Source organism: Artemia sp. Qi Xiang Cuo, chromosome 11 (genome assembly GCF_049724085.1).
Source record: "Artemia sp. Qi Xiang Cuo chromosome 11, ASM4972408v1, whole genome shotgun sequence".
Classification (NCBI taxonomy): Eukaryota; Metazoa; Arthropoda; class Branchiopoda; order Anostraca; family Artemiidae; genus Artemia; species Artemia sp. Qi Xiang Cuo.
The window spans coordinates 54,061,505-54,076,059 of NC_142804.1; the positions used below are offsets into that span (position 1 = coordinate 54,061,505).

General features: G+C 35.3%; 1 protein-coding gene across 3 annotated transcripts in view; it reads left to right on the forward strand.

Moving 5' to 3' along the window:
* Window positions 1-14,555, forward strand: part of LOC148947144 (uncharacterized) — a 34,639-nt gene that overhangs the window by 5,609 nt on the left and 14,475 nt on the right. For all 3 annotated transcript variants that reach the window (XM_089096900.1, XM_089096904.1, XM_089096903.1), the window contains exon 2: window positions 3,506-3,583. In XM_089096900.1, the coding sequence (XP_088953026.1) occupies window positions 3,506-3,583 (78 nt within the window). The remainder of the gene's footprint in view (window positions 1-3,505; window positions 3,584-14,555) is intronic.

Consider the following 14,555-nt stretch of genomic DNA (forward strand, 5'->3'; position numbering starts at 1 on the left):
TACTCGGATTGTGTTGTCATTTAATAACTTGATTTATAATTCTATCATATGCAAACAAAGCATTAATCATAAAATACAATTTGCAAAACATATTTTTTGTTAGATCTTGTCAATAACCTTCGAATAACAAAACGCACATATTCAACATTCAATATAGTGTCATTTATGGTTAAAATTGAAATAATAGAACAGGCTTGGTTTCAGCGTGAACGTTAGGGCGTCTTTCCTAGAAAGCGATTTGTTCTAGAATAGGTTCCACAATCAGAGAAACTTCCGTCGCTTAACAAAAAAGATCCGCTTGCTCCGGTGCTACTTTTTTAGTTAAACTTATAGATTGATCAGTAATTAAAGCTTTAGGAAAAAACCGGCGTCACATATTTATAGCCTTGTGAGACATACCCTTTTTTCTAATACTTGGCGTCAACAGTTTAGGCTTTATGGCTGCTAAAGGTGTTTAGTGTTTGTAATAAGCATATATGTTTTAAATCGGTAATTGCTTTTATTCAGTTCAGTCGCCATTTCAAAAATCTATACACTATTTAATTACATGAAGTGGCTGTGGTGTCAGTGAGTACCAGTGGCCTAATCAAAATCACTTTCAACGAAAGCTGGGGTTTCTTCAAATATATCTTTGAAGCTTAGTAAGGTGTTTCAAGGAGTAGACTGGCATAACTTATTAATAACAAATTAAATCTGATTTAAATTATTTAAATACGTATGGCCTCACGGTATATCCAATTTTTATCAACCCTTGGCATCTCCAGTTTACACTTTGGAGTTACTAGAATTGTTTAGTGTCTGTAAAAAGTGGTTATTTTTCAAATTGGTAATTATTTTTGGTGAATTCAGTGATTTTATCAAAAACTTGAAAAGTGTTTAATTGTAGATAATTTGGATAATATGAAGTGACATTGATAAATGGCCGTCACGTTATTCTTACTGGAACAAAGGGGTTACTTCATATGCATCTTTTAAGCTTAGAAGGGAATGTAAGGAGTAAACTTTTATAGGGAAAAAGGGAAAGTTAACCCAGGGAAATATAACGAGGGAAAATTAAAGAGCGATATCTTAGATGGCGTTAAGTAACATGTTCCTACGAAGCTGAGATTCCTTACCTCCATTCCTAAATTACCAAGGACATGGCAGCGAATTGCCTGCCACTAAAAAATAGAAAAAGAGTATTTGAAAGAAAAAGGATGGCCCCATATGCAGATGCAGTTTACTCTTGCCCCAGATGTAACCTAGATATTGATGATGTGGCCAATATTCTCGCCGAGTGCCAGCAACTTTCTCTTTTAAGGGGAAAGTATTTTGAGGGTGGTAACTTGGAGTTCCCGGGGATCCTGCAAACGACTGGAAAAAGAACAATCAGGCAATTATGTAAATATGTAAATGAAGCGTTGACATCAATGAGTGAAACTTGATATTTATGTTATTTTTCTTGTGGAGTGTATTTAAGAATACTGCTGTATGGCCTTTTTTTTTTTTGGCTTATAATAAATTTATTATTATTATTATTATTATTATTATTATCATACAAAATACAATAGATTGATAAAACCATTTCTTTTCAAGCCTTGCGACTGTTAATAAAGACTCTTTTAATAGGGTAACACTAATTTATATATATAAAACATTCCACTTTCCTACTATTTTTCTGAATGAGAAATGGACATAGCCTATATGGTAACAAATTTTGGGTTAAAAAAAACCTCTAAATATATCTTGAAATCCAAGAAATATTAAAAAGAGCGGGATTAATAGAACTTATTGATGGGATGTGCTGTAAGTGTAAATTAAGCAAAATATCATATAATATCATATAATAAGATTTTAAACTACCATAAGTGAAATACTAAATTTATCTTACATTCATTTGGTTAGAAGAAAAACTGAATGGATGGTGCCCCCCCCCCGGTTTATTTGGTTTATCTCTAAATTCAAAGATTCCGTTCCGGGCATATTCCGGCAATATTGGGTCCGGGGGTTGATCCCGGCCACCGCAAGGAAGGGTGACACGATTGCTACTTGTCCCTGTAAAAAAGATATTGATGGCTCAGGATGATCTTATCCTTTTACATTTTAGTGACTTTCCGCTGGCTGGTTAGCCCCTTGCGTGATAATTCAGTCTTTACACACACTTATTAGTTCGAATAATCAAAATTGTAAATTTTAAGCTACTTCTTCTTGGAAACATCCGAAAGAATTCAAGAACAAAAATGAAAACTCCAGTATAAACTTTTCGGAATTTGACAAGCCTAGTTTTAGTTTTTGGCTATTTTTTCTTTAGTCCAGCAATTCTCTTTCCTGGCTCAGTTAAAAAATGCAAATACTTAGTTCCTCATAAAATTCATTCTACCAAGACATTTTTTTTCCTATGTCAGACATTGAATATCGGACTAAACAATATCGACATTTCGACACTCCCTAGCTTCATATTTTTGCCTGCAATAATGTATTCTAAATAATTATACTATCTTTATCTAGCAATTTTTATAGTCAAAAGATAAAGTTTACTGACAAAAACCGAAACGCATCAAAATCCCCCATCAGAGGGCATTTAGCACGTAGGGCTGGGAATAAATTCCCGAACGAGATCAATAACAATAACAATAAAAAGAAACAAAGCAAAAACAACAAAAGTAGAAGAACTATGATATATATATATATATATATATATATATATATATATATATATATATATATATATATATATATATATATATATATATATATATATATATATATATATATATATATATATATATATATATATATATATATATATATATATATATATATATGTATATATATATATATATATATATATATATATATATATATATATATATATATATATATATATATATATATATATATATATATATATAATCAATAAAAAAATACAATAAACATATAACAAATATAATATATGTATATAATGTACTACTTATGTGTGAATAATCTAATATATGTATATAACATATATAACATAATAAAATCAATAAGAAAGTCAGCTTAGAAGAAAGAGAACCCCCCACGGCAGGACATAAAAAAATCAATATAAATTCACAAATAAACAACAATCTAACTCCCGTGCCCGCTTTTTCTCTCGTCGTCTATTTTAATTTTATTGTCATGCTTCAGTATATTGGGGAGCAAGTCAAAGATAGTATTTGAAGTTATTACAATACCAAAAATGATCAAATATTAGAGTAGTTTCTTCCCTTTTACAAATTGGTTTCAGGTTAGTGGTATGTTTGAGAAGCCATAAAAACCTCTCATTCTTTTAGTATTAAATCTTAAAAGCTTTAAATCACTCCACCTATTTCTGGTGTAGATGTGAAATACACTAGTATTATCAGGCATTATAGCGGAAGGTAGAAGCAGATATTAGTTTTTGAATATGTTTACAGAACGTGTATGGTTTTATTACTTTTATGTAAAATGTGGCGATTTTTTCTTATTTTGCAAATTTACGAACATTTATTTTTATTTCTTTCAGATGAATCAGTTATGCAAAGTATGTGGGGAGCCTGCAGCTGGATTTCATTTTGGTGCCTTTACATGCGAAGGCTGCAAGGTAAATATGTAGATTGTATAATATTTCTAGTTTTCATCTCGAATGTAACATGTTAAAAATGAGCCAAAATGTAGACAAATGAAAAAATATCCAGTATCTTGCGCTAAACTTGTGCAAAGTGTGGGGGGAGCCTGCTGCTCGATTTCATTTTGGTGACATAACCTGTGAAGACTGCAATGTAAATACATAAATTGCATGGTATGTATAGCTCTTTACCTTAACAGTAAAATAGAAAAAAAGGGCCTAGGTGTAGAGAAACATACAAAAAATGCAAATTCTTTCATGTTAAAGCTCTTCAAAGATTGTGGGGAGCCTGCTTCTAGACTTAATTTTGCTTCCTATACCTGGGAAGGGTACAAGGTAGATATATAAATTGTATGATAATTCTAGTATTCAGTCTCAAATATAAAATAAAAAAAAATAGGTTGATCATACAAAAAAAAGGCAAAGTCTAATAATTAAAGCTATGCAAAGTTTGTGGGGAGTCTGCTTTTGGACTTAATTTTGCTTCCTATATCTGGGGAGGCTACAATTTTTATAGATATATAAATTGTATGATAATTCTAGTTTTCAATCTCAAATATAAAAAAAAAATGGGGTAATCATACAAAAAAGGCAAAGTCTCCTAAATTAAAGCTATGCAAAGCTTTTGGGGAGTCTGCAGCTAGATTTCATTTTGATTCTTTTACCAATAAAGAGTATCTTTTGGTATCTTTTACTAAATGTAAAGTAATTGTATATTATGTATTTAGTTCAGTCTATTTTAGTTTTACATGCATTTTTTAGTTTCAGTTTTTTTGTTCTTTTTTTTCTACGCTGAAGACGCCTTGTTAGATACGTTCAAAAAATGCGTTTGAGTTTTGTCGTTTTTCTTCGTCTTCATTTACTGGCCATAAACCCGTTTGTCGTCTTTATATTCATTTCTTTGTATTCTTTTACCATTGAAGGTTACAAGATAGATATGCAAATTCTGATTGTGTTATCTAAAATCTGCCTCTTTTGTCTCAAGTTTTAAATTTAAAAAAAGGGGGAAGGGGCAAAATGTATGGATACTAAATAAAGCCCCCCCCCTAAGTAGTATTTTATCTCTCAACTGACACCACTAAATACATTTTGACTTAGGGAGATTTGTAACAATCTGTTTGATAATTTAAAACGGTTTACGAAATAAATCACGCATTGTGACTTGGCACGTACGTAAGAACTTTTGGGACGGGTATAAAAAATGATACTCTGAGTAAGAAATGCTAAAAAAAAAACTCGAAACCAGTTTTGGGGGGGGGCGTGGACTCTGAGCCACCCCTTCTTTGTGTATGTCCCTAATAGTGACATATTTCAGTATTTCTTTCCAGAATGGCACCCTGCATTCGTTGCCAGCCCAAAATCAAAATTTTTACGCAGTTAAGGTTATGCGCGTCCATTATTTATGATCACGATGTTACGTAGACTTACAATCAAATTGTTTTGGCAAGGACTACTATTTTTTTTGGGGGGGGGGGGAGGGTCTGCTAGAAGACAAGTCAAAAGACGGAGTTGGTGTTAAAACTGCATGCTTACAAATACGCACACACGTGAAATAAATAATGCATAGAAAAAATATAAACAAAACCAGTTTATTGTTTCCAACTTAAAAACACAACAGTAAAAATCATGTTTAATTATACATCCAAAAGATTAGATAGCAAACGTTTCACTGCGAAAAACACTCTGGCTTTGTATGTCAGCAATTACAACTTCAGAAGCAATATTTAAAATGGAACAGTCCATTAAGGTTATTGTTAGTTGAACTAAGACAAGGAATTATAGGTTTATAAGGAACGTAGACGTCTGGAGCTATTACGGTGGTCCAGTTTTTTATGTCCATATTTGCAAATGGATATTTAATTCTTGGTCTGCCTAATTTTTCAGTTACGCCTATTTAATCCTTTCAGCAACTATTTCTTGAGTCTTACGCTTTTGTACTACCATTGTAATTCATAAGCCGAATTAAAGCAATGCTCAATTAGGCGAACCCTGTATGTGGCTAATATTTACTGAAAGGACTCCACGGGAGGCCTTCCTTTTATCATAAATATAGCAGGCTATATATATTACAAATATAAGCCTATAACTATGATGCGATGCTAGTTTTTTGTTTATTTTGAATAAGGTCAAAGTTACTACTTATAAAACATTGACGTTACAGGATTAAGTCATAGATTAATTAGCATAAAGATTCGCTGGAATGTGGTTTAAATCAACCATAAAAAATATATGTTGGCTGCAGTGGATGAACTCTTTGCCGCAGGACCGTATTAAGGGGGGCGGCTTGAACCCCCACCGCCCATGGTACTTCTCCAACTCATAAGTCAGTCATAAAAATAAAGATAAAAACGCTATGTCTCCTACATAACATTCCACAGACTTGTAAATTGGTCTTAAAACGCAAGTAAAAAACGCTTATTTGACACTGTTGGACAAAATCCATGGGAAACAAACCCCTTCTTTGTCATTTTTTGGTAACCTTTTCTGTAGAGCAAACACTCTATTGGTACACCCCCCCCCCCTTCGCCGAACAAATTCCTAGATACATCTCTGATCTCGCGTGCTGACTAATAACAGGACCTTCTATCAGTTAACACCAAATATCGTTATTTTAAGCAATTTTCATACGTTTATTCTTCATGCAAAATTTTCAATATTTTGCTTATTATATTTGCCATCCACAGGAAATCTAACCTGGTGTACGGTCACCAACATTTAGCCTACTACTACCGCTACTAACCAAAGTATAAACACATACAACAAGTACTGACAAAACCTATCCTCTCCACACAAAAAAGTGACCCTTTGTCCGCGTCTCCGGAGACGATTCCATACCTATGCGAATCTGGCGCCTAAATTTTTCAAGTTCCGTAGGTGATTATACTTGTTCCGTAAAAGCTGTATTAAATTTAATTTATTGGCTCGGAGCGATTAAGTAGTACAACATTTCCCATCTAGAGGCGCTGAGGTACGCGGGGTCACTTTTGGAGAGTTTTGTTAGTACTTGTTCACTATGTGTTTATACTTTGCTACTAGCAGATCTTCACAGGACCAATCCGCCTGAGACTATTACAGGTTGCGCACGCTCTTCTTCCACCTCAATCTGTTCGAAGCTCTTCATTCTTTCCCATTAATTTTCAGTTATCTCTAAGTTGTTTTTTGTGATGTTCTTCTATTCCATTCAAACATGCCCGTTTTTATTTTCGCTCGTTTTTATGATTTCAGCAAGGGGTGGGGGTTAGGTTGTTTGAACTCCCCCGAAATGTTTGTCCGACTTGTACAAACGTAACGAAATCGAATATGAAAATATTGTGATGTATTTTTTGAAGTTTCTTTTACTCCTTTGCATTTGCCACGCTTTGCATTCCATTTCTCTATAGCAAATACCCGTTTGGCGGGTTTCGTGTCTGGTTTCCTTGATACAGTTATAGCGGTGGGTACCAGATAGTGCACAAGTACCTTTCTTTCTTTATAGATTCAAGAAGTGGGACCAAAACACCCACATCTTCGAACTGCGTATTGTCTGATATAGGCTATACAGTCATCCTAACGAGTAGCTTAAGAAATCGTCGGACAACTTCTCTGGCATGTCTGGCTCGATCTTATAAGGCCAACCTTCGTTTCAGAGCCATACTTTACCCCGTTCATTTTCATAGCTTCTAGCATCCAAATTTTAGTTTTGAGACTTATCCACCGAATCTTTCAAACTTTTTAGCTTTGAAAAAACACTTGTGTCTTTTCTGTTGTTCCTTTACAATTTCACTGCATCCATCATTCTCACTAATACTAGTTAATATTTACTAATCTAGGCTCAGTGAAGTTATCCACTTCGCCGATCTTTTCGTTTTTTGATCCCCATTTTCCTGATCATTTATCCGCATTATTTAGTAAAGTCATCCTCATTTATCTAGTAAAAGCCATCTTTAGTATTAATTTTAAAACCTGTTCATGCCCCCTGAATTCTGGAGTAGTAATATAGGGTTTTTCCTTAAGCATACTATCAGATAATAGCTGTCAAGCAAACTTAAGAATCCCAAACAGTTAACTTGTGCAATCAAATAAAGGGTTATAAATTGGACATAATGTTTGGTGTAATTTAGTTTTTATGTGAAAAGATTAACCCCTCGCCAATACTTGTGTCAGTGCCAGGGGCACCCAGGAGGGTGGGGACAGCTTTTTTGGCATTCGGTAAAATTTTCGTGGAAGGCGAAAATTTTGCAAAATCGGCCGAAATTAAGCAAAATTCTTGATTTCTGCAGAAAATATGGCATAAATCAAGCAGTGACTCCGTAAAATTTGCGAAGATCCCCCCCATGAAATGAGCCTCGCGATGCTCCTGGTCAGTGCTTGCACTTAGTAATTAGTATTTGAAAATTCTTCTTTTTTCTTTTTTTTTGTAAGCCACCATTTTTTTTTTGAATGCTCAAAGGGGAGTCTTCTTTTTATTATTAATGCAAAAAACTGTCCTTGATCAAATTTAAAGAAATCGTCAAAATAATTTGCAATATATGTTCTGTTGGTAACTCTTTCTATTCTTTCCTTTTACGCGCAATTTTAGAAAATTTACCCTTTTTATTTCTTGTTTCATCCATGCATATTTTCATATTTATATTATTAAGTTTGCATTGCACACCATTTCCGAAAATATCCGAGGTGTGCCATTGACTTTCTTTTTCATTTTAATTAAGCTTTACGGTAATTTTAGCTTGTTTCGATTAGTTCTTCAACAATTCATCGATCCCCACAAACCCAAATCAATATTGATTAATTGCCAAAAGGCCTCTAAGAGTACCCAAGGGTCAACCATTCTTTGCCATCTGGTGCACATTTTGGAGCCCCACTTGTTTCACCACGCTTGGAAACTTTTCCGAGGCCACATCCCATCGTACCATGTGCAGTATCCTCTCGCAACGCTTTGCGTGCCTCACCCGGGATTCATGATTTTCGAAAGTTTGTGACCCCTCGAAAATATCTTTCTTAAGTATTTCTTATGACATGAAAGATAGAAATATTTTAGTTAAAATCAAATTTTGAACGGGCTGCTGGAAACAACATCTACGCAGGAACGCATTTCGGAGGAGGCACACCATTTTGGGGTGAGGGAGGTGGGGATTCGAAAAAAAACTTCAAAGCTATGCGAATTATATCGAATTTATAGGAGATAACAGGAGAATTGTAAACTTTTCGAGATTTCGGGGGGGGGGGGGGCTTGCCCCAAATCCCTCATTCTGCGTAATCGCATTCTTCTAGTCTGCAGAATTCTTCCTCTTCTAAAACATCAAGCTTAATTGATGTTTTACTTTGAAAAGGAATTTCAAATTCTTTTCAAGGAATTTCAAGGAATTTCAATTTCAAAAGGGCTAGTGCCCTTTTTAATAGTCGAAGCGATTTGAGGGCAACTAAGGCCCCTCTCACGCCCACCTTTTCCCCTAACATATCCAATCGAAATTTGTTAATAGCCATTTTATTCAACGTAGTTGAAAGTTTTGGAAATAAGGTCTTTAAGGATGATAACCCATCCCCCCCACAGCCCTCAGGGCAAGGCCTGTAAGTTATGTGCAGGGAGCATGTAAGGTTTTTATAGAAAGCAATGTTGTAAAACCATAAAAAAGGGTTCATTCAGTTGAAAATTGATAGGGCTAGTGCCCTTTTAATAGTCGAAAGTGATTGAAGGACAATTAACTCCACTCTCACGCCCACCATTTCCCCAAGCACATCCAATCAAAATTTTGAGATATCTACTTTGTTCAACGTAGTCGAAAGTTCTGGAAATTAGGTCTTTTAGGATGATAACCCCATCAGAGCCCTCAGTGCAAGGGTTGTAAGTTATGCCCTGGGGGCATATAAGGTTGATATAGAAAGTTGTTGTAGAAATTTCAAAAGGGGCTCATTTGATTGGAAATTGAAATTGCCATTTTTAATAGTCGAAAATGGAGAGTAATTAATTTTCACGTCCACCATTTCCCCAAACACATTCAATCAAAGTTTAGAGATAGCCATTTTGTTCAACGTAGTTGAAAGTTCTCGAAATTATTTATTTAAGGATGACAACCCCCCCCCCCAGAGTCCCCAGGGCAAAGGTTATGTTGTAAGAAATTAACATAAGTTGGGCTCAAAACCCTTATGCCTTCCCAAGGCCAGAACAAAATTTGCACTTTACTAAAAAAATATAAATGTTTTTACTTTTATAACTTTAATAAATCAAATAATATTAACATTTTGATTACTATATATCATTATATGCAAATTAAACTGACAATGCACATTCATTTGTATTTTTTCAGTAAAGTGCAAATTTTGTTCTGGCCTTGGGAAGGCATAGGGGTTTTGAGCCCAACTTATGTTAATTTCTGCTTGTTTTGAATTTGACTCGGTTATATATTGTAATTTCTGTTCGTTTTGGGTTTCATTTATTTATCGATGCTGGTTTGTGGTAGTTTGACGCTTGGTTTCTTTACTTTTCTTTGAAAAACTTGTTTTGTGGAAAAAGTGTTTTTAATTAATATCAATAAAACTAGTACAAACAAACCAACTAATTTTGTTTCTCTATGCTTTTAGGATTATAAAAAAACTAGCGCTTTACTGAAAACTCAGAATAATATAGGAGTTTTGGTACAGTAGAAGCAAACCAATTAAGGATACTTTTACAGAATAAAAATATTATCAATCCCTTTTAGGATCAATCTCTTTAAAGATAAAGCGACAATCCATTTTAGGTTTGTATCTTTTTTTTTCTTTTTTTTTTACGTTTAATTTGGTATAACTTCTGCACAATGGCTCAGTTCAATGACTGACTCTGGTTTTGGTCCTGAAAAGGACATGTCATGATTAGGTTGTACACAAGTTCGAAGTAAAACCATCTTGATAGTATTATGACTATAGACTAGCTTTAAATTTATATCATAGCTTGAAATTCATTGTTGTACAGAGAGAAATAATCGGATTTCCAGAGTACATATTACGTCTTATTTGATCTTCATTTCAAGTAATACTAAAGTATATTTATTACAAGTTAAGATTGTGTATTACCCACTGTTGGTATTATAACTGGCGAGACCAATCCATAAATCAATCCAATATTTCTCTATGCTGTTAAATTACTTCGTGGTTATTAAAAAAATATTTAATTTTAGGCTTATGTTTTTAAGATAATTTTAATTGTATACTGAAAGTTACTGATGTCATAACTGGTGTGAGACTATGAAAAGCTTTATATATTCGTTTATTGTTGTCAGGCTACATACTCACTTTTGACTCCTAAATCAATATTCCTGTTTTTTGTACTTGACTTTTGTGTTTTCAGTAAAGCGCTAGTTTTTTTATAAACCTAAAATCATAGGGAAACATAATCAGTTGGTTTATTTGTACTAGATTTATTGATATATATTAGATAGGCTGTGAAGTAATAATTTATGTCCGCTTTAGGTTTTAATTTCGCTCTTTACTTCCCACGGAAAAATTTTGTCTTTTTAAATTATTTTATGAAAAGTCCGTAGTGCAAGCGTTGGCTTTCGAATGAACTCTTGGCCATCTCACTTTAATCTTAGATTTTCCAGCAACCACTGAGGCAAAACATGAAGAAATGAGAACGCGTCACTATCCCCCTGCAAAAATGGGATGTACTTTGTTTTTTGTTGTTTTTTTTCAAAGTGGGGGCCAGAAAAGTTCCATTTATGGATGGTAGAAAATGGTGATTTAAGTTACTTCACCAATTAGCCGATTTATAACCATGGCATGAAAAAATGAATTAAACTTTAAAACTTTAAACCAACTCATAGATCATGAATTACCATGTTTAAACCAATTCATTCTCAGAATAGTGCTTTATTTTGGTATTAATAGACAGTGCGTATTATGTCATATCAAAAAAATTTTGATCACAATTTAAAATCTCCCGATTGGTAGCCGTGAATGCTCCCAAGAATGCAAAATGTTGTGTCACTTTGTTTTTGCTTCTGATTAATGAATTGAATTCTAATTTTCTCATTACTTTAAAAATTTCTCACTGAATTAATTTAATGTATTGGCTGCCAGCGCGTAAAACCAAAATTTAATTCAATTAAAGATATTACGAAAACTTACGTTTTTCCGAAATGAAAACTGCAATATTAGAATGAACATAGTCAAATTCCTTCACTCAAATTTTAAGACCCCCCCCCAGCCATCTTACTAAATTCTACCCGTCCCCAGATAAAAAATTCCGACTTTTGCACATGAAATCAGTGTTTAAATACGATAAACATAAACCATGTACCAGGGTCGTATCCAGAATTTTTTTTCCGGGGGTCTTTAACCAAAGGATTTTTTTTCGGGGGGGGGGGGAGAGGCGGCTACGTAAAAAGACTAAAATACCTATAAAATATTTGTTCATATCCATTTTTGTTACGCTTCTACGAGTCAGACAATTTTTTTTTTGGGGGGGGGGGGGGGAAAACCCCCACCCCCACCCCCTGGATACGGCCTTGGAAGACACTCTTAAAAAATTGGGACAAACAGTCAAATTTTAGCGCAAAGAGCAACGTATTGAGGAGGGGGCAACCCTTCAAGTATAGAATAATTTCTGTTCATTTTTCGAATAATGCCGGTAAATCTGACTCACTCTCTATGAAATATACCCCTCCCCCTCACGTTAAACTCCTCTGGGGAAACTTCATCCAACATAAAGTGCACCCTCCCCTCCCCCCGTCAAATTCCCGCAAGACAGTTCCATCCGCGTTGAGAATCCCCCTCCCTGTAAAATTGCTTGCGGACGATTCAGTCTGAAAAATTCTCCTTAACATTCTTTCATTTGAGTAAGACTTTAATCTCTAATCGGTATCTCGATCACTCCAGAAATGCCCCCTTCCGTGGAAAATATTTCCCGAAAATGAAAACACGCAGAAAAAAGCCCCTGGATAATTCCCCCGGAACATCTCCACATGATAAATTTGACAAAGAGAATGTAAGACAATTAAGAAAAAATTCGTATAGTAATTCTGTCAAAGTATAACATTTCCCCTGGAATATTCATCCCCAAGAAGTTTCCCTCCCCGAGGAAGATTCTCCCTATGGAAATCCACCACCAGCACAAACCCTCCCCCCTCTCCCTAAAAAATATATATACTTCCCATTAACAAATACTATACGTAAACAATGGGCAAATTACATAACTTACAGGCCTCTCCCCACGGACTGTAGTGGGTCATTTTACATCTACAGACATAATTATTTGACCTTTCAACTATACTGAACAAATTGGCTCTCAAAATTTTGATCAGATAATTTTGGGGTTCAAATGGGCGTGGGAGGGGGCCCAGTTGCCCTCCAATCTTTTTGGTCACTTAAAAAGGGCACTAGAACTTTTAATTTTGTTTCGAGTGCACCCTCTCCCGATCTTTTAGGACCATTATTTAGATACAATCACCCCTGGGGAAAAAAACAAGCATCCGTGATCTGTCTTTTAGCAAAAATAGCAAAATTCCACATTTTCAAGGAGGCACACTTGTGCCTCTTTAAAGAGGCGACCCACCACAATGTTAAGCAATTTCCGGTCCTAGCAGTCGCAGAGAGACAGCGGTGATCGCATTTTGTAGCCCAAGCTCCAACTAAGAAACGTGTAAAATTTCACCCCCCACCGACTTTATCTTCATGGGTAAAAGTGGGCCGGAAGTTTCGACCCTCCGACCACAGCCCTCCCCTTTAACGTTGTCCGATTGGACTGAAATTTAGAAGTTCAGCTTTCCTAGGGCCCGGGAGCTTATCTTCGGAATTTCAGCTCAATCCGATCACTCCTTCCCTGTTTTCCAAAAAACAAATATAGCCCCTTAAAGTTCATTTCTCATCTTTTTTTTATTAGCCACGCCTACAGGCCACAGTTGGCAATGGATCCGGGTGAATGAGGACTCATTTGAAGCGGAATTCGACCTGTTAGGGCCTTTTGATATTTTCAGACCGAAAAAATTATCCCCCGAATTTACATTTACGAAAAACCTCGTTTTCCTATAAGAGCCCATGTTAATTTTTCCCACCGCAGCCCCCTTTAACGTCGTCTGATCGGACTAAAATTTAGAGGATAAGCTTTCCTGGGGCCTGGGAGCTTATCCTCAAAATTTCAGCTCAATCCGATCCTTCCTTCCCTATTTTCCAAAAACCAAATATCAAGTTTTGTGGGGATTTGCTTGCGTCAAAAATAGATAGGAGATACTAAAATAATATAACAAGTGTCTCTGTGGTACATTGGTCGCTGTTCCTGACTGTCAGGCGGAAGATCTGGGTTAGATTTCCTGTGAGAAAAAATTTTTTATATACTGAATTTAAAGTTTAAAAAAGAAACTCAGTTTCTTTTTTAAATCCAATCTATTAAATCCTTAGGCTCAACAGGCATCTTTAGAAGAATATCACAGTCGGCTTTCAGGTTACAGGTAAGTCTCCACTGCTTTGATAACATGCCGTATACCCGCATGCTCAAAGAAAAGTTGAAAAAAGAAAATCTTACTGTGCATTTGATTTGAGTATTCAGGAATTAAGAGCCTTAACACGAGAATCTTCAAAAGCGGGGAGTTTGGGGGGCGGCAGCCCCCATCTTTGAATCCTGAAAAGATCAGCTAACAGTTAGTCAAGCAATAATACGTATGTACTAAACTGTACAAAAACGTGCAGAAATTATTTGAAAAGAAATACGTTTTTGAAAGAGATAAAGAGGCTGAGTCACATATTCGAACCTTAAAACGTACAGGGATTAGGAGGTACAGTTGGGGGGAGGGCGCCCCCCAACCCCCGCTTCCGTATATAAAATGGGCTGCGCCCTCCTCAACGCCTCGCTCTTTGCGCTAAAGTTTTTATTGTTTAAAAAAAAAGAGTTGTGAGAAAGTCAAACTTTAGCGTAAAGAGCGAGGCGTTGAGGAGGGCACAGCCCGTTTTAAGGTTCGAACTAGTGACTCAGCCTCTTTAACTCTTTAGAAAACGTAGT